The sequence below is a fragment of the Ursus arctos genome, unplaced genomic scaffold (genome assembly GCF_023065955.2).
Source record: "Ursus arctos isolate Adak ecotype North America unplaced genomic scaffold, UrsArc2.0 scaffold_11, whole genome shotgun sequence".
Taxonomy (NCBI): domain Eukaryota; kingdom Metazoa; phylum Chordata; class Mammalia; order Carnivora; family Ursidae; genus Ursus; species Ursus arctos.
This window is the reverse complement of record NW_026622775.1, coordinates 42,863,154-42,890,335: the sequence shown is the minus strand read 5'-3', so window position 1 is coordinate 42,890,335 and position 27,182 is coordinate 42,863,154. Positions and strand designations below refer to the sequence as shown.

Here is a 27,182-nt window from a genome sequence, read left to right as displayed (position 1 = left end):
GATAAGCTTGAGAAATGCTGAATAATCTACATATAACACACTCACTCCAACAACATCCACATTAAAATACTGTTTACCATCTGTGGTGGTTCACAATATACACTAGTATGCTACAAGCTTTGAGAAAAACCTGAAATACGGAAACCAGATTAACTTTTTAAAACCTTGCTTAATGAATCTATAATTAACAAAGCTATTATTATCAAATATTTCACAAGCTTCTTTAGACAATTTTAAATATTTCTTCTTATAACCATAAGAAGAATAATTTATAACTGGCTTTCTGAAAACTAAATATATCACTTAATATTCCTAAAAGACTTTTTCTTACCTGTTTATTTTCTCCAAATTCTTCTACATAGGTCCAGGCTGAAGAGATTGTGTTCCCTGTCTGTAAGCAGTGAAGACAGAAAAGAATTGAGTCTTGAGATTGATGTTATCCCTAATCTTGGAAGTGCATGGAATCCTTGATAACTTTAGTTAAAAACCTGATCAGTAAATAGGAAAATAAACTTAAAGAACAAAAGAAACAAGTGACAAATAATTATCATTTCTAAATCTCTGCAAAGATGAACAGAGAGAACAGTATTTTAATACATGAATGAAAAGTATGAGTTAATACATAATAAAAAAAAAAACCTTTCTATACCAATTAAGTCCTTATTAGTTGGTTTTTCCAAGAAGTACTAATAAAATAAAGGACTTTAAAAACAAATAAGATTGCCCAATTTCTGATAAGCAGATAGCCCAAAGAATCTAAACAAATTTGAAAAATATCAACATCCTTTCCTTCTATCATAAAAAGAGATAGATGGCCAAAATAATACTAAACTTAAAAAAATACTAATTACAGCTAAATTTTATCTACTTGAAGCCTAATATAACCATATATAGTACAACTTTGGACATCCATACATTTTAGTAGTTATCTCCTTATATCCCTTAAAGCTTTCTGGTAGGGATGTACATCCACCCCTACGCTAAGATACTGTACAAAAAAGTATGAACAAATGAAAATATTTGATGATCCACATAGAACTACAGATTTTTAAATAGCCATCTTAAAGATAGTAACTCAGTAGAAAAAAAAAAACAGTCACAATATTTTCTTAATATTTAACATGATGAAATTAGGTAACTTCAATTAACCCTCTGGTGAGAATTAGAAAATGCAGGTAACTACTAAAAAGCAAAATTATTTATCAAAAAACACTGAGAAGGACCAAGGAAGACAGTGAAGAATTATGGGACTGTGATCTTGGATAAGAAGGAAAACCCAAAATAGTTTGCACATCTTTTAGAGGTGTGTTTTCCCCTAGAAGAACAGGCCAACTCTGAAGAGGGATCTGATAGCCAACAGAAGATAACAAGAGACCAACAAATTTCTGAAGATAAAAGGACAAAATTAGAGCTGAGGAGCTAGTGATAAGGCATGCCTGGAACCTGAATAAAACTGAACTAGAAATAGAACAACTTTAAAAGACACTAAATTCAACTTCAACTCTTCCCAATCCTGCCTGGATTAATAAGGCAATCTGGGATTGCCAGTCCCTTGGCCATCTTTCTGAAGCAAAATAAATCTTCCCTGAATAAACAGAACAGCATGTTAGCTTTCAAACTATACCTATATTTTTCATAGACAATATCTGACATTCAATCAAAAATAACCAGTCATACAAAGATAAAACAATGTGACCTAAAACCAATAAAAACAACAGTCAACAGTAACTGATCTATCTACAGGGAATTCAGATAAAGTTTTCAAAACTGGATATTAAAATGACTATGCCTAATATGCTCAAGGAAATAAAAGACTAAAAATTTTGAAGGAAAAATGTAAATCATGAAAGTGTCAAATGAAATTCTATAACTGAGAAATAAATCCAAATAAAGGTCTGAAGAAAATACACAGACTAAACATATAAAAAAGTGGAAAATGCAGAAAGAACACAACAGATACATGGGATACAGTAAAGAGGTCTAACATAGGTGTAACTGGAGTACCACATAAAGAGGAGGAAAAAAATGAGACAAAAGCAGTATCTGAAAACAGAATAACTTAGAACTTTCTGCAACAAGTGAATAACATTGATTCACAGATTTTAGAAGTGGTGAAAAGTGTCAATTAAGATAAAAACCAAGAAAACAGTATGTAAGCCCATCACAGTGACACTTCCAAAAATGACAGATAATGAGAAAATACTAAAACTCCCTGCAGGGGTGAGGAGAGTTTATGTTCAAAGCAACAAATAAGTTAATTACAGCTGACTTCTCAATGGAAACAATGGAAACCAGAAGACAGTGAGTGGAATTATAACTTCAAAGGGCGAAAGGAAAACAATTGCTGATCTAAAAAAATATAAATATCCTTTCAAAAGGTGGGTGAATCAAAAACATATTCAGGTAAACAAAACTGAAGTAATCTGTAATAAGCATATCCACACCAAAAGAAATACAAATGAATGTTCTTTGGACAGAATATAAAGAAACAATCATAGTGGAAACATGGAGATGTTATAGGAAATGAAGAGCAAAGGAAATGATAAATATGTAAATGGTAAATGAATACAAATGCATATTAACAAAAAACTATTATAATTAGGCATAGGGGGTTAAAATATATGAGTTTAAAACATTTGGAAATACCAGGGCACCTGGGTGGCTCAGTAAGTTAAGTGTCCAACTCTTGATCTCACCTTAGGTCTCGATCTCAGGGTCATGAGTTCGAGCCTCGCATTGGGCTCCATGCTGGGTGTGGAGCCTACTTATAATAAAAAAAAAAGATAAAACATATGGTAATACCAAGACACTATAGAAATTGGAAGAAGAAACAAGTTAAAGTGTACAAAGGTTTTTGCATTGTCTAGAAATGTGATAAAAGCATTAATATCAGATTTCAGCAAGTTAAGAATGCAAGTTGGAGTCTACAGGGTAATCACTAAAAGAACAGTAAAGACTCTACAGCTAATACAGCTAAAAGAAGAGAAAAGGGCCAAGCAATCATCTATCTAAAGAAGGTAAGAAAAGAGAAACAGGGCAATAGAACAAGGAATAGAGAGCAAATGGCAAGATGAGAGGTTCTAAGCAAATCAGTAAGTACATTAAATGCAAGCTGACCAAACACTCAAAGAGCAGACTTTCAACAAAAGCAACAACAACAACAACAAGAACAACAACAACAGAACCTATATACTGGTCTCATCTTATGGCTAAGATACAGGAAAAGTAAAAGTTACAAAATGGAAAAATATATAATATGCAAACTAACCAAAAGACAGCTTATAAGCTTATGTTAACATCAGAGAAAGTAAAGTACACTTTAAGGCAGGAATACATGACACAGCTAGAATGACAGTAAAATGACCAAAGGCACACTTCACCAGAAAAATATAACAATTCTAGATTTCTATGCATGTAATATATAACCTCAAAATATAAAAAGCAAAAACTGACAGAACCAAAGGAGGAATAAAAATAGACCTAGAATCACAGTGGGTGGTTTTTATAACCCTCTCTCAATAACAAAATGAGCAGACAAAAAAAAATCATAAAACAAATTTAAATATGATTAACAACTTGACCTAACTAAATTGTGTGCCCCAAAAAGATATGCTGAAGTCCCAACTGCTCACACCTCTGAATGTGACCTTATTCAGAAACAGAGCCATTGCAAATGTAATTAGTTAAGATGAGGTCATAATGGAGTATGACAGAGCCTTAATCTAATATGATCAGTATCCCTACAGGAGTAGAGAAAAACAGAAAGGAGACTGCCTTGTGAAGACACAAACACAGAGGGAGAAGACAATATTACAACAGAGGCAGTGACTAGAGTTATGCATCTATAAGCTAACAACTCGAAGACTGCTGACAACAGAAGCTAAAATAGGCAAGGAAATTCTCTCCTACTGGCCTGAACCAGAACATGGCCTGCCAACACCTTGATTTCTGGCTTTTAGGCTTCAGAACTGTGGGCAAATAAATTTCTGTTGCTTAAGTCACCCAGATTGTGGTACTTTGCCATAGCAACCCTCGTAAATACGCTACAATCAACAATTGCAAACACATTTTTTTAAGCAGGCATGGAATGTTTATATTAACTGGTTGTTAAAAAACAAAAGGACTGAAATCATACTTTCTGATCATAGTAAAAAATACATATAGGTAACTACAAAAATGTCCACATGTTTAGAATTTAAAATTTCCCATGTTCAAGAAAAAATCAAAATATTTTGAAATAAATTATAACAATCAAATACAGCAAAATATAAGTGTTGCAGCTATAACCATACTTTAGGAGGGAAATTTGAAGCCTGAATATGCATATATTATAGTAAAAGAAAGGCTGAAAACTCTAAACTAAGATGGCTTCCTAGATGATATCTCACATACTCAAAAAATATATCACACCAATTGTATACAAACTCTTCCACAGCACAAAGAGAAAAAACTTCCTGTTTTTAGGAGGAAAGGTGTGGGCCAATCTCAGTAATGAACACAGGCGTAAAAATCCTAAAGAAAATACCAAAAAAACAAATTTAGCAATACATAAAAAGGATAATGCATAATGACCAAATTGCATCTACTGCAGAAATACAAGGTTGATGTCACACTGAAACACCAATGCAACGCACATTAAAAGAAAAAAAAGATAAAAATGATATAATTATCTAAGTATATACAAAAAAACATTTGATAAAATTCATCACCCAGCTCATTCTTGATAAAAACTCTTAGCAAACTAGGAATAGAAGGAAATGCCCTTAATGTGACAAAGGGCTTCTATAATATAAGCTACAACAAACATTATACCTTAATGGAGAAATAGTGAAAGTTTAAAAGGATGCCTTCTATCATCATTTGTATTCAATGCTGGACAAGCAGTTCTAGCCAGTGCAATAGGCAAGAGAAAAAAGAAAAGTGTAAGGATAGAGAGGAAGGAAAAAGCTCATCATTTGCAGTTGATATGACTGTGTAGGTAGAAAATTTAAAATAATGTAGGATCGAACCATTAGAATCAAATAAATGGTTTTATTCAATACATAAAAAATAAATTTTATTTATATAAACAGAAATAATCAGGACTCAAAATTAAAAGGTACTTTTTACAATAACAATGAACAACATTAAATACCTACAAATAAATCTAATAAAAGATGTAGGGGAAATTTTCACAGTAGGCTAATACTGAATGTTTGGAAAAATTTTAAAAAGCCTAAATAAATGGAGAAAGATATAATGTTCATGGATCAGAAGTTCCAATACTATAAAATGTCATTTCTTTGCAAATTGATCTACAGGTACAATTCAGTTTTAATCAAAGTCCCAGTAGGACTTCTTTTTGGTATAAATTTGGTATAAATTTATAATCTAATTGTAAAATTCATATGAAATATAACAGCTGAGAAGAGCCAAGATAATTAAGAAAAAACATGTACAGATGTTCTCTACCAAAGACTTTTCAAAGTCATGTAATTAAGACAATGTAGTAAATTAAATTAGATCAATGGAATAAAAATCCAGAATAAGGCATGTATGTGCATATAGGTGTGCATGTGTGTACATATACATACCTACTTGATTTACGCTAAAGGTGGCACTTCAGAATCATGGGAAAAGGATAGTCTTTTCAATAAGTTGTGCTATGTAAATGATGATACATACTGAGGGTAAAATAAAACTTGAACATGTACTTCACACCCTCACTAAATTTAAAAGATAAAAAAATTTCTAAAATATAATATAGGAGAATATTTCTTGACTTTGCAGTAAGCAAAGATTTCTTAGCAGGACACAAACAGGACTAACTCTAAAAGACTGATAAATTGAACTATACTAAAATCAAAAACTTCTCTATTTTTCAAAGTGTACCATGAATAGAGTAGAAAGGTAAGCCACACAGTAAAAGAAGGTATTTGTAGAAAATATATCCAACAAGGGGCTTGTATCTTAATAAAGAAAAAAGCAAGCAACCCACTACAATAAAAAAGCAAGAAACTTAAAACAAGACAGACATTTCATCAAGAGGATATCTTAATGCCCTATAATCCTATTAAAAGATATTCGGTATCATTAGTAAACAGTGATATAAAAGTTATAATCTCAATGAGATAGCAATATATACTATCCAGAATGTTCAAATTTTTCAAAGGTTAATAATACCCAAGTGTTGGCAAGAATTTGGAACAACTGAAACCCATACGCTGGTCATGAAGTGTAAATTTATATAATTCCTGAAATTTTTGCATTATTTACTAAAGTTTTAAAAATATGACCCACTTCTCCTCCCATGTATTCAACAGGAATGCATGCAAGAATCTTCACAGCATCATTATTCAAACAGCAAAAAACAAAAGCACCTCAAATTTCTATCAACAATAGAAACAGCAAATAAATTCTAACATTCTGATGGAGTATTACACATCAGTGAGAGTGAATGAACCATACTGCCACATGCAACATGGACCAATCTTTATTCATAAACATAATGTTAAAAGAAGCCAGATGAAAGTATATAAAATGCTGTATAAATCTCAAAAACAAAGACGTCAGAAGGATGGTTTCCTTTGGGAAGAGAGAAGGTTTAATATGTACTTTGGGGTACAGACAAAGGAGATTTTTGGGGTGTTGATATTTTATGTCTTCACCTGATAGTTAAACAGATGTGATCCCTCTGTAGTCATTCACAAAGCTTACAGTTATGATTTGTGGACTTCTGTCTGTATGTAATGTAATAACTTACCAAGTTAAAAAATAACAGGGAATTACAATAGCTACCGTAGTGATATACATAAATGAGAAACTGATCATTTATAATTATGATTAAAAAATAAAACCATTCATAATACAATTATAAAGATAAAATGATTCAGAGTAATTTAAAAACTATAATTGTGGGGGCGCCTGGGTGGCTCAGCCATTAAGCGTCTGCCTTCGGCTCAGGGAGTGATTTCAGTGTTCTGGGATCCAGCCCCACATCAGGCTGCTTCCCTGGGAGCCTGCTTCTTCCTCTCCCACTCCCCCTGCTTGTGTTCCCTCTCTCGCTGGCTGTCTCTCTCTCTGTCAAATAAATAAATAAAATAAAATCTTTAAAATAAAATAAAATAAAATAAAAACTATAATGGTGATTTTCAGTAAAGATGCTAATTGAAATTACTATTAAATATGGAACCAGTCATCCCTCCATAAGGCCTTCACATACTACCACCTGGAGGGGTTTTTTTTGTTTTTTGTTTTTAAGATTTTATTTATTTATTTGAAAGAGAGAGAGCATGAGAGGGGGGAGGGTCAGAGGGAGAAGCAGATTCCCTGCTGAGCAGGGAGCCCCATGCTGGACTGGATCCTGGGACTCCAGGATCATGACCTGAGCCAAAGGCAGTAGCTTAACCAACTGAGCCACTCAGGTGCCCACCTGGAGTTTTACAATTAATTTTTGGTTATAACAAGTATTGACTGTTAATAAATTTATTTCTAAGAAATTATTTCAAAAGAAATTTCTTTTTTTAGTTTCAGGTATACAACATAATGATTACTCGGTAAGGGATTATTCAGTAATCCAGACACAAGGGAAAAGCTAGGGAAAAGAAAAGGCATGTCAAAAAGTCAAGAATAAGAATAGGATAAACTTCAAAGATCAGAAACAGAATCTTGTTTTCCATAAAACTGCAATCATTAGATACGTTACTTTTAGTCTTCTGTTATGTAGGAATAGAAGCCAAAAAAAGATAAACTAGGTAAAATTCCTACTAATTAGGGTATTTGTTTTCATTATATCCACTAAGACCTAACACTGTAGATATGAATTGTTCTATAAACATGTGATGAAAAGTTTTTAAAATCACTTAAAACTAACTGTGCAAGCACACTGTGTATCTTTGAAGATTTCACTGGTTTTCAGTTTGAGGAAGAATTCCATATAAATTTTTAAATAACTGGTACGAAAAATGAAGAACTGTGTTTCAGACTTTCAGGTATTGCATACTGCTCTTTCTTCTTTTCAAACAGAAAATAACTGAATGCACAGGACTCCAGTATATTCCAAATAAAACTTCTATATTAGCAACCTGAATATCAGGGTTTTTCCTGCCTTTAGAAAACTAAAGTGAAAGAACTCCATCTTCTTAGTCTATACCTGTTTAGAAGAATGAAGAAGAAATGCAAGCTAGTATAAGTTTAGAAATAACATACAATAAATAAGCTATTGCCAATAATTCTCCATTTGTGAAGTTTAACAAATGTTATAGATGGCACTAAATATAACTACAGCTTATGTAATGAACTTAAGAAGCTATCATAATGGTCAATAAAATTATAAAATTGTACCCAATATGATCCATTATATTTTATACTCCTACAAACAAAATCTCCTATTCTTCCACTATCCAAATTTCACTTATATATATTATATATAATATAGACATCTTTAATATAAAATAATCCATGACACGAGTCTGTATTTCAAGGATTTCACTGTTTTGAAATACTCATTTATCAGCATTTTAAAAACTATATACTTGATGGAAATCTAAGTATATATCATCCTGTTAACCACCATGCATAATGTAATTATTCTGTATCTGTACCTACCAACTCCATATCTCAGATTTTTTTTCCCCAACCTTTTTTCATTTTCTGCTAAAGCACAGTCTTTATCTTTCAAAAGAATCTTTATCTTTTAATCTTAGAGCATTGTAGATAATTTTCAATTATTTGAAAAGCACTACATGCTAAGTATTAAAGGAGACAGTACTAAACTATACCAATGCAGTAAATAATAACAATTAAAAAAAACATGCAAAGTCCTTTGACTTTACAATCCTGAGGGATCAAAAATTTTATAATAGTAAATAAACAGTAATATAAAAATTACTAAATTGTTGAGTAATATTATAAAGAACAAGTCATCCTCAGCAGTTACTATGTCTAGGAAAAGCTTAATATAAGAGGTTAAGTAAATGAAAGCAAGTAGAATATTCCCAGCAGAGTGAATAACACTAGGAAAAGCCTGGAAGTGCTAATGAGCATGAATTCAGATGATCAAAAGAAGAGGTATTTGTCTCTGGTTAGGTAAGATGGGGAAAACCAGGAAAGCATTCTGAACAAGACAGCGTGGACAGAGGACCTGATCATACCACAATAGTAAGCCACTGTTGGTTCTTAAACAAGGAAATAACAATGAAAAAACGCAGACATAATTGGGAGTGAAAAATTATATGGTTGAATTATGTACATGAGATGTTTTGAGCATAATCAGAGAGCAAATGAGAGTACCAAACAACAAGGGACCATAAAATAGATATAAACAAACTGCCTATTTGAAATTCTGTCTAGCATCTGATAGAGGGAAAAAAACATCATCTGCCACCTTGACACATACACTCCTGGTTGTCAATGTTCATCTTAAACTTAAAAATCCCGAAGTTAGGGGCGCCTGGGTGGCACAGCGGTTAAGCATCTGCCTTCGGCTCAGGGCGTGATCCTGGCGTTATGGGATCGAGCCCCACATCAGGCTCCTCCGCTATGAGCCTGCTTCTTCCTCTCCCACTCCCCCTGCTTGTGTTCCCTCTCTCGCTGGCTGTCTCTATCTCTGTAGAATAAATAAATAAAATCTTAAAAAAAAAAAAAATCCCGAAGTTACCTTGTAAACAAAGTATGTTTCCAAGATCTCTGTAATTTGGAATGATTCATTTAGGTTTGAGACAGATGTCCTAGATCTGATATACGGGCTTGTAGGACTGGTAAAGATAAAACTGTCTCTGCAAAGGATATAAAGCATGGAACAAAGACCAATCTCCTTCTATTTTAATTTTTAGAAGAATAACTGGCCAATAATATCCTACAAGTTCACAGTCTGTTATCAAATGTTTAACATTAGACTAAGGTCGGTTTTTCCCTTGAATCATGTGACATTGCAAAGAACAGCAGCTAAGAGCATACAGCCTCTTAGCTAACTGGGGGATCCCAGTTAGCAAACTATTTAATTTCCTAAAGGCTCAGTTTCTTCATTTGTTACCAAAAGAAAATGTAGACATTAAAGTAATATTTACCCCAAGGAAGTATCAGAATAATGTACTATATAAAGGCATTTAGCATAGTACCTATATAAGTGTTCAAAGAATCTTAACTATTTTTATTACTCATAATATTATATAAATGATTAGAAACGGTTTTCTTGGATTTGTTTTCTGAATAAATGTTATTTTTCAATACTTATATGGCACATTTTAATACACAAAAGGCACTACTGTGGGCCTTTTAACATTTTAACTCATTTAATATATACAATTACCCTACGACATAAATACCGTTAACATTCCCATTTTACAAATGAGGAAACTAAAGAACAAAGAGGTTAAAATAACTTTTCCAAATAAGTAATGAAGCCGGGATATGAACTCAGGAAATCTGGCTCCAAATGCCATGCTCTTTTAGTCTATGAAGCCTATATGCTATACCAAATTTAAAGTACCGGATTTCATTTTGCTGAAATTCTTTCTAAATGCAATGTACTATTTCCTGATCCTCTCATCTCAGATTAGGTCAGGTCATCCAGTTACGTATTCTCATACACCCTGTACCTCTTCAGAGTGTTTTATCAGAACTATCACTGAGTATCTTCCTCATAGAAGATAAACCCTATGAAGGCACAGCAACTGGGTCTGATTCACTACAGATCCTCAGGACTTTATAGACAAAGTACAGCGTTCAGTTAAGTATTTATTGAATGAACACACATATTAACAAGGATTAACAATCAGCTGCCAGTTAATAAACCAAAAAGGAGAAAAGAAAGCCTGAAGGAGTAAATAATAATAAACAAAAGGGTTATTCATAGGAGAATAAGAATGCCAAAACCAAACTTTCTTACATTAAAGTTTCAAAAAGCACATTTTTCAGAGGGCTTCAAAACAGCAAGGCTAATAAACTCTAAGTGATGTTAAAGAAGATAATTCAGAGTTAAAATCATCTAGTAAATAAAGGAAATAGTCTTTCCTTTCCCCATACATTTGTTTAACACTATAAACAGATACAGAAACAGAACTTTTAATATTTTAAACAGTTACATGGTTCTGGGTTGTATTAAATCATAATCTGCACCCCCCAAAACTTTCCTCTATTAGACTTAATTCTAACCCCTGGACTTCATATTAAAGTCTTTTCCCCATGTGCCAGCTCTTCAAACACTTGAAGACAGCCATCATATTTCCCCTATAAATACTAGTATTTATAGACTAAAAAGCCCCAAATTCTTCAGTTGCTCACTGTCCTACTTTGCATTAGAGTTTCCAAGTCCTCCCTAGTTGTCAAGGATTAATTAAGCCTTAGTGCCCAAAAGAAAACAAAACATGTCACATACAGTCTGAGCAGGATAAAAATATTTGGTTTGGAAACAACACAACTTTCCTAGATTACCCTGAATTATATGAATTTGAGAATCTCTAGGGTACAATGACGCATTCTAATTTTTATAAAATAATTCAAGTTTTTAACTCTTGGCTGGTTGGCTTTCATTCTTTGCCAACTTATTTACTTAATTGTAAAAGTATGTTATACAAACAGAAGAATATAAAAAATATAAATGTACAGTTACATTACTTGAAAAATAAAAACATGTTCTCACCCCCAGGCTTAGAAACAGAAAATTATCAATAACTATGAAGTCTCTCTTGCATCCTTTCCAATTTCTCCCTCCAACCCTTAAAATAATCATGATCCTAATTTTTAAGTGTTAATCATTCCCTTGTTTTTCTCTATGGTTTTGCCACATATTCACATATCCCTACACAGTACATTGTTTAGTTTTGCTTGACTTTATTTTTCTACTCACAATTTCTCATTGCTTCAATTCTTTCAATTTAAAATGTGAATCCTGGGGTGCCTGTGTGGCTCAGCTGGTTTAGCGTCTGACTCTTGAATTCAGCTCAGGTCAGGATCTCAGGATCTCAGGATCTCAGGGTCCTGGGATCAAGCCCCAAGTCAGGCTCCCCGCTCAGTGGTGAGTCAGCTTGAGATTCTCTCCTCTCCCTCTGCCCCTCCCCAGTTCCTGTGTACTCTCTCCCTCTCTAAAATAAATAAATCTTTAAAATTTGAATCCTTTTGTATTTTATACATTTTTAATAATCCATTTCACATCTTTCAAAGAGTGAAGTAAGGATTAAAGTGAATAGCCCATCCATTATAAGCAAAAAAAAAGAGAAAAGATAGAGGGAAGATGAATATTCTACTTAAGTCAGTGCACTCCAGCAATATGAGATAATGCCATCCTCCCCAATAGGAAACTGAGCTGAGGAGAAGTTTCCAACTTTTCCTAAGTTGGGTTTTATAACAGGGCTTTAGAATGTATGTAAATTCCCTAAACTGACAAACCATACGTGTAAACAGCATCCTGGGATAAATAAATATAATTAAATAAATAAGCCAATTATACTTGGATTATTAAGTTTTGGTTTATTCATTCCTCATATCTAAATATAAATATTTGGGAGCTGACGATGGAATTTTTCTTGTCATAGAAAAAACTCTTAATATAGCATATCAGATTAAAGGAAATGAAAATAAAAATTACCTAAAAATTCATTAAAGCAATGGAATCATTCCCTTAGTTACCAATTCAAATGAAAGAGTGCCTGACATCACCAATCTACTTTCTGAAGCCTTAGAGGATTGATGAAAAAGCTTGTCCATCTCCCTCCCCAAGTCACATTCACTAATGTCACAACTCCTTGTTTGCACATGAACTACAATAAATACAAATAAATAAGTAAAAATAAAGTACAAAAGTTTTTAAAAACCAAGAGAAGTGAAGTTTTTAAAAAATACTGGTACATAAATAAAAGTAGATGACTGCAAAAAGAACAGAAAAATCACAGATATCCTAGATGCACCGCAATACAAAAAGTTAAAAAATATTAAGTCTAGGGATGCCTGGGTGGCTCAGTTGGTTGGTGTCTGCCTTTGGCTCGGGTCATGATCCCAGGGTCCTGGGATGGAGTTCCACATCAGGCTCCCTGCTCAGCCGGGAGCCTGCTTCTCCCTCTGCCTGCTGCTCCCCTTGCTTGTATGCTCTCTCTCTCTCTGACAAATAAAATCTTAAAAAAAAAAAAAAATCTTAATTCTACTATTAAGTAAATCATAGGAAAAAAATTTAAGAAATGAAAAAGGAAAAACAATTATGACTATTTCGTCATATTTGTAAATCCCCCTCAAAAGCTAGGAGAGTGCTTTCACGGAGCAAGTAATCCTATTTTTGCTTAGTATCTCCTTCTTAAGAGAAAAGGAATAGCTTTCCAATGCTCTAGTACCACCTCTATTTCTGTACTTGATAAAGCTAAATTTCATACCAAGGAATCCCTAAGGGATTCTTAATCATTCAAGGAAACTTGATTTGTGAGATCTCAAGGAAACATGGAGACATAATACACACAGGTAAGAATCATTTAAATTAATAAACATGTCCCTGCTTAAATTATTTTTTTACTCTTGGTAAAAATTATTAACTTCATAGTGCAGAATATAACTTTAAGCCTTTTTTCCAAAGATTCATAATGGCTCACTTGGAATCTTATAAATTCTGTGCCCAAAATAATCTATAATTTTCATAAATTCATAACTACTGATATGGTCATTCTTGAACCAAAAATTAACACAGCAATGGAAGAAAAAAAAAAGCCACACACATATATGGCACAAAAGCTGCAAACTGATTTGTTTATGTCATAATCTGGCCAGTAAACAAGCAGACTGGAACGTGTATTGCTGAAACAAAGGTAACAAGAAAAAATATTAAGTTAATGGGCTTGCACTGCAGTCTTACAAAAATCTACCCACAAAACAGGATTAAAAAAAAAAAGTTAAAAAAGTAAAGTATTTCTAGTAATAATATTCTTTCTAGAAAATATAATGAAAGAAAATCAAAATGTGCAAGAGAAAAACTGAAGGTCAACATAGATATTTACTGTATAAGGAAGCTGCAATTGCACATCCTAGTTTTTTTAAATTAATTTATTTATTCAAATGCAAATCCCTGGAGTTAATCTGTGTATAAAAATCAAGCTATGCTGTTTAAACACAAAACAAAAGAGACATTTCAGAGTGCACTCACCAAATTATCAGGCAATATAATTACAACTGATTGTTTTCTAATGATTGCATTCCTATATATTTTAACCTACATACAGGTCATTTTTATAGTTCAAATGTCACTTACTATGAGATAAATAATGGCTCACATGTAACTAGCATATCTTTAGGCAAATACTACAGATTTAAGAAGCAAGGAAATCTGAGTACTTATTAATACTCTGGTGATTAAAAATTTCTAATTAGATTGGGGGAATAAAGTTTTATCTTGCTTTCTTTTGTTTTGAACCCCCAGAAGTAAAAGCACCATTCTTGGAGGTAGTGCACTACCATGTCTTACATAGAGGATGTATTACTCTAGAACAGAGGATCAATTGCTGTAGAGTAGATGATATATCTGAAATTAACTAATAAAAGTTATTTAATCTAACCAAAAGGCTTGGAAGCAACTGACACTGAATAATTTTAAAGTAGTTAAAAGCACAGATGATTACTTGAATAAAATCATCATAGTAAAACCATTTTTAAAACAATAAAAATAAAACAGTAAAACCAATGTTTTTGAAAACATTTTGTCTCCCTTCACTACTAGTCCACTCACCAAATTATATTGCTATAGCCTAAACACTTATTGTCTACTAAATTTTAAACAGAAAACAGAAATTAGGGCATGACAGGCAGAAGACTAATGAAGCTTTTCACACAGATTTTGCTGATTCTACCCGCCCCCCCCAAAAAAGTAAGCCATAAAGGAGAGAAATATCAATATAATACTGAAATTCCTTTCAAAGCCATGCTAAAAAATATCTTTAGGGGACATCATGTGGCAAAATTATAAACTGCTGCTGAAATCTAAGAATGGAATATACATGCAAAATTTATTGTGGCATTTGAAAGAAGAGGGGAAAATTTACAAACCATTATTTTTTTATTTTTTTTTTATTTTTTATTTTTTTTAAAGATTTTATTTATTTATTCGACAGAGATAGAGACAGCCAGCGAGAGAGGGAACACAAGCAGGGGGAGTGGGAGAGGAAGAAGCAGGCTCATAGCGGAGGAGCCTGACGTGGGGCTCGATCCCAGAACGCCGGGATCATGCCCTGAGCCGAAGGCAGACGCTTAACCGCTGTGCCACCCAGGCGCCCCAAACCATTATTTTTTTAAATATTAAATGACAAAATCAGATATTAAATTTAAAAATAAAGCAGTAGCTACTGTTAAAATGTGTATTAGAATAAGTATTTTAGGAATGTATTAATTAAAGATACAAGAAAAAAGGATCAAACATGATTAAATAAATATATAAAGCAAATAAAATCACAGAATACATTAGCCAGTTAATAACATAACTACGGAACAAATACTGGTCACATGATATGTTTTAATACACATCATTATTTTCTTAGATTCTCTGTTACAAAAGAAAACAAATGTCCAAACTTTTAAGTAATTAGGTTGTTTTATAAAATCTTAGTTTTGATTATATTTAACTGAAAAAATTCAGGGAAGGAAATAACCAAAAAGCAATTACTTGTCATCATGCAAGTAAAATAGGAGACTCTTTCATTTTTTTTTTCCAGTTGTTCTGCTGTGAAGTAGATAAAAGCTTTCAGTTATATAAAGGAAGGGATATTAAACTGATAGTTAATTCTTACAAAAACAGCTCTTGGTTTTAAACTATTTGAATTCAAATATATATTTTGGTATATGTAAAAAGAATTAATTCAAGTATTATTTTTGGTTCTTCATAAGATTTTTGACTGTATTTTAAACAAAACCATAAATTGGGGGGAATAAAGGAATCCTTAAAGCTCACCAGGTAAAAACCCTGATATTTTAGAGACGAAGGCTTTGAGATGCACAGAGGGAATGATTCATTTGCCATCCAAGGTCACGGTTTGTTGGTGGTTGAGGCTACAGGTTCTTATATTTTTACTCAATACTCTGTGTTATTAAATAAGCTGATTCTTCACATTACTAACTCCATGATAATTATGGTTCATTAATACAAAAGTGTTAATACAATAAGAATTATGAATAAACCCGATGATGATATTGTAGGAAAAAATAGTATGTGCTTCAAGAGGAACAAAAATTCATTTTCATGAGCACTGGGCCCCTAGCGGGTCAAAGACACATAGTTGAGTTAATGGAATTTTCATCTCACCATTTGGTCATATGAAAACAAATTAATGTACAAATGTTAATGCTATTCATACTTCTTATTTAAATTTTAAAGCAAATTCAGCAAATTATTTTTCTTTAAAATATCAATTTGAAATAGTATCATCAAAGTTAGGTCTGTAATTAAAACTGGAAAAATAACTTTCTAAAAGCATTATTTTTCTTTTAATTATTTATAATAAATTTCGTTATAATATGATACAACCATTATAAATATTTAGCTTGTCTCCCAAAATTATTTCCTAAATTAAAAAAAAAACAGATAGTTTGTCTGTTTCAAAGCAATTTGTCAGCAAATTTTTTTAATAGAAATTTTATTTTTGCATTTCTGCCCATCAATCTGGAAATAATGATAGCTCATAAGGAAAAAAGCACCAATTATTTTTCAGATTAAAACTTCTTAGAAGTTTTACTTTCATCCCATTGTATCTTCTATTTTATAACTTTCAACCAAATTACAAGTGCTAGCAAAAATCAAAACCTAAGTTTAATGATATTAAAGGGATAGCAAAGATAATGGCTATCATGCTTGGAATATACATGTAAATATTTTACCACTCTATGACCAGAAAATATTAAAAATTATAATGAGCATGTCATTATAAAGTCAAATATGAGAAGCAATATGCAAGTCAGCCACAAAATGAATACTGAAAATAGAAAGGAAGGAGATATTAAAAAGCTGACCATAAAATGATATATAAAATAGTCCATACAAATTAGGGTGGATTCATCCAGAAAAAAATTACTTGCTCAGAAGAAAAGCTACTAAAGCCAACATAGTTGTACTAAAAAAACAAAAACAAAAACAAAAAAACTTGCAAAGTTTTAAAAAGTAAGACTGATGAAATTTCAATTAACTAAAGTCCACATCTTCTCAAATTCTAATCCTTAAAATCTGACTGACATCACCAAAGCAAACACTATACACAACTGTTTGCCATTAACCCCCCACCATGCTATTTTTCTAGCAGGTATTCGCTCACATTGTGCCCCTCTGCCCATAAACTCTCCTCAAGATTTACAACTCTAATCAAGTGGGAGGTGTGCCCTTCCTACCTACTTTCAAAACTTCTGCAGAGTTTGTCTCTGCCTTCTGCAGTAGATCATGACTCCTTAAGACCAAAAACAATGTTTTATTTATATTTAGCTCCTGACTGCTACAAAAGTACACTTAGCACATGAGAGGCACTCAAGAAAATTTGTTCTTTAATAAATTTTATCAGTCATAACCAAAACAACAGTCTACAAGTCAGATGAAATTAAACCAATGGCACAAGTTGGTCTGTGACAGAGATTCTTTACTCCTGTTTGAAAGCTTTGTGTGGTTCATACAAGTAAAACACTGCCACTTGTGTCAGTATTACACAAGTATTCTTATTATAAATAAGAAAAGAAATGCCTTGCCTTCAATTAGTTATTAATAAATTGTATAACAAGGTGAATTGCCAATATACACTTGAGGCTACCTCCCTCCTTCTAGTAAGTATTCTCCAGGATTACTTTCTTCAAAACTATAACTCTCCAGGACCTTCCTTTATTTCCTTAATTTTGCTTATCCCACTCCTATGTGGTGAAGAATCCTCCAGGGGAAAGCAGTGGAAAACTGGAAGGCCCATATTCAAAACAGAGGCAAAGTTTTAGGAAAAGCAAGATTATTCACAATGGTAGTCTGATCTATTATTAAACAGATACAAAATTATGAAATAGAAAATGCTTATATAAAAAGATATGACACTGAATGACCCATGATATCGCCATACATCAAACACTTGGCACAGAACCTATCTATCTCTTAGCCCACAGGTATGTATTCTATGTATTAAACCTACTGAGTATCCCACATACTATAGGTTCCTAAATATAAAGAGGTGACAATTTCTTATCCCACTGGTTGGGAAATCAGTTTAAAATGAGATTAGAGAGATCATTCTCTGACACTATAAAGATGAAGATAGTCTCCAATTTTGAAGTAAAAAAAAAAAAAAAAAAAAGAGGGTTCAATTTTGGCATTAATCCCAGCTTTTAGCTTCTTCTATTAGGGGTATTTTGCTTAAAAGAGAGTACACTTTAAATGGGACCAAAAAACCCAAATTTTTTAAAAAATTGATTGTAAAGTACTACCCACCAAGAACTTTTGGGGTTCTGCTAAGAGCATTAAATGGTCACTAGAAGTAAATTCTCTGATCTCTAGTACTCGTTTAGGTACCTATTATCCCTTCAAGAAAACGATTTTCCTCGTAACACCAATGATGATCATTTAACTAAAGTCTAACTTTTTCTCTTTTATTTTTCAAACTTGAAAAATGGGCATGGTAATACCAAAACAATGTGGATATTAAAAGTACATTCTTAAAGGACTCTGAAATAAAAAGGTAAATGACTATATCACATATAATAGTCAAAGATCATCAAGGTAAGACTGGATAATAATGCTTAAAATAGCATCAAACTGAAAGGGTTAACAGAAGCGTATCAAAACAAACTAAAAAAAAGAAAAAAAATTACTACTCCCAAAGAAAACCTCCTAAAATAGGAAATTCACTATCTAGAGAAATTCTTTAAGAAATTCTTTAAGAAAACAGAGCCAAAAATGATTTAATACTTAATGAACTCTATCTGAGACTCCAGGAACCAATAACAACCTCTCAAGATCTCAGAAAAATCCAGTGCTTGAAACATGTAAATATTTAGCTGCATAGGAAGAACACACCACCCTTTCCCCTCTAAGAACACACCACTACCACCAACTGATCTTAACCCTTAACCACCCAATAAAACTTTGCAACCTTTAGATCTGCACCTAAAAAGGCATCAACTGTTTAAAGCCCAGAGACTCCAACACTAACAGAAGTAGAAAGCGAACCAGAATACTGCCAACAACAATATTCAATCTATATATATCTTAATCTCCCATATAGCAACAGGTAACCTCCCGGCTGTCTATACTTCCTGCCCTACTTTAATAACCTCCAAAGGTCAGGCATTTGTTTTCTAATCAAAGATTTCTAGACCCCTGATTTCTGATTCTTACACTTTCCTAAATTCTATCCCTCCTTATCCTCAGCTACCTCTATTCAACCTTCACTCACATTTCTGGTCAACTGCAATAAGGATTTTTATGTTACTTCCTATAGATAAGGCCACAAGCCTTGTGTAGTACATCCAAACAAGCCCTAGTGTTTAAAATTAAAATTAAAATTTCTGGCTTATATTTGCATCTTGGGTCTTCTCTCTGATGGTAATTAGAAACTGAGAAAATATATGAAACACAAATTGTCCATTTTTTAATTATAAGTAGCTTTTATGTAAGATTGATAAAATCTGAAACAGATGAGTAAAGCAAACTGTGCCTTCTAAGTATTTCATATATTGAAGCTAATTACATCCCTAAAAACAAAATCAAGTTGGGACCAGTATACATGAACAGGGGTTCTCTTTGGGAACTATAAGGTCAATACAAATTAACTATGGTCCTAGGACTCAAGTAAAAACCATCTTAATAATGGAATTAAAAGCTGATGAAAAACTCCCAGTTTCATATAACATTTGATCTTCTTTATGGGATAACCAGATGGGCAAATCATGTCTAAATAGAAAATCTGACATATACTAAGACTATATTTTAAGAATACTGAAAATTTAAGCTAAGTTAAATTTGTAAGGAACATGAGTAGGGACAGAAATATGTTTCAGCATTACCACGTTAGATCAGATACAAGTATCCTGAGAAAATCTTGCTCAGCAACTAATTACCTATATTCCACTCCAAAAAAATAATTTGATCCATTTTTTCTAAGAACCCTAATTTGAATTATTTGCTGCCCACATAATTTTACCTTTAACTTAAATTGTCTTTATTAAAAGAAAAAATGGAAGGCTTCTATTTTGTGCATTAATGAAAATCATACTTAAGAATTTATTAATTTGAACAACTGTAAAATTCCCAAATGTTTCCAACTAATAATCGAGGACACTACCAAAAAGTTTCTTTGAAAGAAACCCTACCTTCAGCCCTAAAATTCTGATAATCAGAATCTCCTAAAAATATGCATACCGTGGGAGTGGTTATGATGGATAAGCACTGTGTAAAATACATCTATACAATGTATAAAATTCCCTCTCCCCTTGACAATGCTTTTCCTCTTAGACTGCCTTCTCTTTAACAAATTTGAGAGTATCAATTTTAAATAGACATAAGCTTCAGTAGTGTGGTTCTCCAACCATATAACAAATCAATTTTAAGCTAAGAGTTTGACAATTATATAATCAACAAACAATTATAATCCTTCTTGGGGACTCTTCCCTTTTATTGCTATTTTCAAGAAACCACTATTCTTCTAATAAATATTATTTGGGGCACAAAATAATCACCAACTGCAATCTAGAGCTGTGTCAAAAAACAGAAAAAGTGATGGTTGGGGGGAGGCTAACATAACAATGAAAAACAGAAGAAAATACCAGAGTAATATTGCATCTCTTCCTTCACAATGCAAAATATTTTGTTACCAAAGCCTTTTTAACTATCTCTCAAAGGCATTAGGGAAACTTACTTTTTTAAAACCTTGAAATTAAAGAAGATAATGGTCTTAAACATCTCTTAGTGATGCTTTTTGTCTTTCATGAGTAATGACAAATTTCCAGATTGGTGAGCAGAAGGCTGTGTCTACACATAACCCATCTGAAGTACTTCTGATTTTACCAACTCCCTACTGCTGCCCCCCAAAATGATTCCTGTGTAGACTTCACCAAAGATGTGGGGACACTCTTACGAATTGGTTTAAGTAACATCCTATAACTTATATAGAAATTATCAAATAAGGATTAGTGATTACAAAAACAATAAATTCATGAAATAAGATCATGAACTCTGTAAATCAAAACCAAATTTTACCCTAAGTAATGTTTAAAAAGCTAAATATAGAAAGATCATAAAGGAGAAAAGTCTCAATATACCATGAATTCATAAAATTGAGGTAAAATTTATGTTAAATACCACGAATTCAAAATAATTTATAATAATAGTGTTTCCTAGTTTCATATTCTACAATAATTATTTGAAGTATTTTTAAACTTACCCAAATGAAGTAATGTAAACTGGGCTGCCAGTTCCTTCGCATCTTCTAACGTAGTACAGAGTTTGTCTGGCATAAAGTAACTCTGCGATCCATTTGCAATAGCAGGAATAACAATTTTATACACCAAGAGTACTTTCCCATCTTGACTTGTTGTTGAATATAAATAATATTCTGGTGGTGCCCAATTATTTTTGTTGCAGTAATAATCCAAATGCATTACTGCAGAATTGAAATGATTAGATTTTAAAGAATACATACTAATTGGAGTAAGCTTTGTTCCAGGAAAAAATGGATAAGTGCATCTTTCAATTTCAGGGGGGCTTGGGCTATGCTGACCATTGAGACGAGCTGGAAGAGTTGGTGGTTTGCCTAGAGTTTTTGGGTGGCTCTCTTCTTTGTTAGCAAATACAATCAGGTTTTCAGAATTAGGGCTAATCTGACCATTAAGATGCTGCCTCCAAGTGTTTTCTTTATTTACTGGTTTTGCCAGTGTTACCTCAATACTTGCTCCATCAATGCATTTTCCATTCATAACAGACATCGCAGCCACTGCATCTTCTCGGTTGAAAAAGTGAACAAAAGCATAATCTCTAAGTTTCTTTACTCGTTCAACTGCACCAGGTTTGAATTTGTTGAATTCTGCTTTAATAGTTTCCTCTGTAGTTGAGATCATTAAATTTCTTACATAGAGAACTTTAACTCTCTGCATGGTTTCCTCGTCAACCTCTTTCTCTGGGTCAGCCCAATCTACCTGAATGGTATGGCCCCATAGTTGGAATGTACCTGTAAAAAAATAAATTAACCTGAAGACAATTAAATCAACTAAAAGTCAAAAACTATTAATAAAACTTTCTCCATAAAAGCAGGAACTCAAATACCTACCAGTATAGTATATTTGGTTAAAACATTAGTTTCTCACATGAAAATGTCCGTGAGAGTTTTTACTAGGGCAAACCCAGCCAGAACTTATGGTGGAATTCATTTCAAGAGTCAACAGAACAAATACATTTCAAAAATAGACGTTTATCAGGGAGGCTGGGAGGCTCAGTTTGTTAAGCATCTGCCTTTGGCTCAGGTCATGACCTCAGGGTCCTGGGATGGAGCCCTGCATTGGGCTCCCTACTTGGTTGGGAGCTTGCTTCTCCTTCTCCCTCTGCCACTCTCCCTCCCTCTCCCCCTGCTCATGCTGTCTGTCTCTCTCTCTCTCTCTGGAATGGGTTAGATCTTAAAAAAAAAAAAAAAATTAGAAGAATTATCTACTGTCTTTTGGATTTTTATCAAACAACAATTAACACAATAAAAGCATATATATTCAGTAAAAATTAGTATATTACAGATAATGACTCATTTTATAGGAACAACTTATCTTTTTAGAACCCTTTATTTTACTTCCTTACTCAAAAAATCTCTATACCTAAGGGCATTACATATTTTCAAAATATTGATCTATGAGGTGCTATCATTTTTACATATTTAAAATAAGGTTAATATGAAAAAATAAACTCTAAAAGGTTAAGTTTACCTGGAATTAGTTTTCTCCTAGCCATAGCAGCAGCTCTGTGAGATTCATATTCAACAAATGCAAAACCACGATTTTTGGTCTTATCAGTTGCACTTGGATAAACAATGACATCTACAACTCCTTCTGTAACTTTCTTCATTTCATCCAAAATTTCTTCTTTCTTCTTTTCCTTAGGAATAGCTCCAATAAATAATCTGCAGTTATCCAAGCTTACACACACACCAATAAACTTCCCTGGTCGAATCTCATAATTATTAAGAATTCTGATGGCTAATTGGGCCTCTTCTTTTGTAGTGTACATCACAAAAGCATACCCTCGATTTTCACCACTAAATTCCATCATAAGTCGAAATTCATATATCTTTCCAGCTCTTTCAAATACAGGAACTAACTCATCTTCATACATGTCACGAGGTATTTTTCCTACAAAAACCTCACAGCCTCTAGGAGGAGGTGGACCTTCCCAACCTGAAAGACAAAAATAAACAAATTCTAGTAAGATATTTATATGCACTATTCAACGATTCATTCATTCCACAAATTTACTGTGCCTTCTATGTGCTGTGCACTATTCTAGATGCTGAGGACACAACAGTGAACAAAATAGAAGACCCTTTCCTCATAAGGCTTATATTCAATAGAGAAAAGAGACAATGATAAGTGCTATGAAGAAAAAGCCACAGAAGAGTTGATATTCTCAGTAGTCAGTTAAACCTCTGAGCATATGAGGTTTAAGCAGAGACATGAAAAAAATGAGGGAATAAATCTTCAAAATATATCATTAAGAAAGAGCAAGAGTTTTATATGTTAGTACACATACAGCACACAGGCCTGTACAGCTAATGCATACTTGAGGTAGTATTAAAGTGGTAGTCAGTGCCACCATCCATGTGGCTAGAGGCCAAGATTTTATTTTAAGCCTAATAGAAAGCTAACTGGAGGATTCTGAGCAAATAAATTACACTGGCTACTAGTAGAAAGGCAAAACATCATATTTATATAGCTGTTTCCATCTGGTTTGCCTTCTAATATAAATACCACTCCTCTACTCACTGCTCTTCCAAAATCCTCCAAAAAACGACCTCTCCTTTAATAGCTAAAGTACTCTTTTCCACAGTGACTCAATCCTGACTTCTTTATAAACCCAACTAGAAAACCTGAAAGACTTCACCAAAACTTGCTAGAACGGATACACAAATTCAACAAATTCACAAGTACAAAATCAATGTACAGAAATCTGTTGCATTTCTTCTATACACCAATAAGGAAGAAGCAAAAAGAGAAATCAAGGAATTGATCCCATTGACAACTGTACCAAAAACTGTAAGATAACTAGGAATAAACATAACCAAAGAGGTAAAAGATCTATACTCTGAAATCTATAGAATGCTCATGAAAGAAAATGAGGAGGACAGAAAGAAATGGAGAAACATTCTATGCTCATGGATTGGAAGAATAGATAATGTTAAAATGTCTATACTACCTGAAGCAGTCTACACTTTTAATGCAATCCCTATCAAAATACCACCAACATTTTTCTTTTTTAAAAAAAAGATTTTATTTATTTATTTGAGAGAGGAAGAGAGCAAGCATGAGAGGGGGAAGGGTCAGAGGGAGAAGGAGACTCCCCACTGAGCAGGGAGACTGACATGGGGCTCGATCCTGGGACTCTGGGATCACGACCAGAGCCGAAGGCAGACACTTAACCAACTGAGTGACTAAGGCACCCCATCCACCAGCATTTTTCAATGAACAAACAATCCTCAAATTTGTATGGAACCACAAAAGACCCCAAATAGCCAAAGCAATCTTGAAAAAGAAAAACAAATCTGGAGGTATCACAATTCTGGACTTTGAGCTATATTACAAAGCTGTAATCATCAAGACAGTATGGTACTGGCACAACAATGAACACATAGATCAATGGAACAGAGCAGAAAACCCAGAAACAGACCCACAACTATATGGTCAACTAATCTTTGACAAAGCAGGAAAGAACATCCAATGGAAAAAAAGACAGTCTCTTCAATAAATGGTGTTGGAAAAACTGGACAACAACATTCAGAAGAATGAAACTGGACCACTTTCTTATACCACACACAAAAATAAATTTAAAATGTATGAAAGACCTAAGTATGAGACAGGAAAACATCAAAATCCTAGAAGTGAACACAGGTAGCAATCTCTTTGACCTCAACCATAGCAACTTCTTTTTTTTAAGATTTTATTTATTTGTTTAGAGTGAGAGGAAGAAAGAATCTCAAGCAGACTCCGCACTGAGCATGGAGCCCAATGTGGGGCTAGATCTCATGACTCTGAGATCATGACCTGAGCTGAAATCAAGAGTCAGATGTCTAACCAACTGAGCAACTCAAGCACCCCAGTCATAGCAACTTCTTCCTAGACACATCTCCAGAGGCAAGGAAAACAAAAGCAAAAATGAACTATTGGGACTTCATCAAGATAAAAAGCTTCTGCACAGTGAAGGAAACAATCAACAAAACTGAAGTCAGACTACAGGATGAGAGAAGATTTTTAAATGATATATCTAATAAAGGGTTAATATCCAAAATCTATAAAAAACTTAACTAAACTCAACACCCAAAATAAACACATAATCCAGTTAAGAAATGGGCAGAAGGGGCACCTGGGTGGCGCAGTCGTTAAGCGTCTGCCTTTGGCTCAGGGCGTGATCCCAGCGTTCTGGGATCAAGCCCCACATCAGGCTCCTCCGCTGGGAGCCTGCTTCTTCCTTGCACACTCCCCCTGCTTGTGTTCCCTCTCTCACTGGCTGTCTCTCTCTGTCAAATAAATAAATAAAATCTTTTAAAAAAAAAGAAATGGGCAGAAGACATGAATAGACATTTTTCCAAAGCAGACATCCAGGTGGCTAACAGACATGAATAGCTGCTCAACATCACTAATCATCAGGAAAATACAAATCAAAACTACAATGAAATGCCACTTCACACCTGTCAGAATGGTTGAAACTAACAACACAAGAAACAACAAATGTTGGTGAAGTTGCCAAGAAAGGGGAACCCTCTTATACTGTTGGTGGGAATGCAAACTGGTACAGCCACTCTGGGAAATAGTTAGGAGGTTTCTCAAAAAGTTAAAAATAGGACTACCGTATGACCCAGCAATCACACTACTAGGTATTTACTCAAAGGATACAAAAATACTGATTTGAAGGGGCACATCACATACACCCCAATGTTTATAGCAGCATTATCAACAATAGCCAAATTATGGAAAAAGCCCAAACATCCATCAACTGATGAATGAATAAAGAAGATGTGGTGTATATATACGATGGAATAAAAGAATGAAATCTTGCCATTTTTAACAACATGGAGATAGAATGTATTATGCTAAGCAAAATAAGTCTGTCAGAAAAAGACAAATACCATATGATTTCACTTATATGTGGAATTTAAGAAACAAAACAGATGAACATAGGGGAAGGGAATAAAAAGAGAGGGAAACAAACCATAAGAGACTATTAACTACAGAGAATAAACTGAGGGTTGCTGGGGGAGGGGGGAAATAGGACAGGGGAGGGTAAGGGGGGGCTGAAGAGGTGATAGGTATTAAGGACAGCACTTGCTGCGTTGAACATTGGGTATTATATATAAGTGATGAATCACTAAATTCTACTCCTGAAACCAAAATTACACTATACGCTAACTAAAATTTAATTAAAAAATTGGGGGGAAAAAAACCCACGAAAAAAAAATAAAAAAACAACCCAACTTCCTTCTCAACTATTTCTTAAACCAAGAGCAGAGTTGAAAAAAAGGTAAGGGTCAAACATGCATAACATATATAATCTACCCCTTTTCCCTCACAACAGTAAAAACGATTGCTAAGGTCTTAAAGTAGTTTTAAGGAAAGAACTATTGTTTGGAGGCTTCAGAGGGGAGGCGGGTGGGGGATTGGGATAGTCTGGTGATGGGTATTAAGGAGGGCACATATTGCATGGAGCACTGGGTATTATACGGAAACAATGCATCATGGAACACAACATCAAAAACTAAGGATGTACTGTATGGTGACTAACATAACATAATAAAAAAAAGAACTATTGTTTGGGATACTTGTAGATATATATACCTAATGTACATTAAAAATTCAATATTTTTGAACATAAATAAATCCACACCTGGAGGAGGACCACCAAATTTCCTTTGTCCATTTTCTTGAACCATGTTGTAACCAGTCTTTTCCATCAAAGCAAGTAATGCTGCTTCATTCTGAGTACCAGTTCTGACTTTACTGCATCCATTTGTTCCATCTATGTTTTCTTCATTCATGGT

At 33.4% G+C, this 27,182-nt stretch overlaps 1 protein-coding gene across 1 annotated transcript; it reads right to left on the bottom strand.

Annotated features, from left to right (window-relative positions):
* Positions 1 to 335: 335 nt before the first annotated feature.
* On the bottom strand, positions 336 to 27,179 carry RBM46 (RNA binding motif protein 46). Its single transcript, XM_044384424.1, has 4 exons — positions 27,029 to 27,179; positions 22,864 to 23,331; positions 21,342 to 22,124; positions 336 to 391 (listed from the first exon to the last, which is right to left on the bottom strand). Exons 1-4 carry the CDS (start codon positions 27,177 to 27,179, stop codon positions 336 to 338), a joined length of 1,458 nt encoding a protein of 485 aa, XP_044240359.1.
* Between the last annotated feature and the right edge of the window lie 3 nt (positions 27,180 to 27,182).

Bases quoted from the DNA above. Each gene is read 5' to 3' on its own strand.
- RBM46 (XM_044384424.1), bottom strand. From the start codon at position 27,179: ATGAATGAAGAAAACATAGATGGAACAAATGGATGCAGTAAAGTCAGA. The intron at 22,125-22,863 runs GTAAACTTAACC...ATTTTTTTACAG, and splicing joins TAGGAGAAAACTAATTCCAG to GTACATTCCAACTATGGGGC. The intron at 392-21,341 runs GTAAGTTTAAAA...CACTGCTTACAG, and splicing joins GTTTACATTACTTCATTTGG to ACAGGGAACACAATCTCTTC.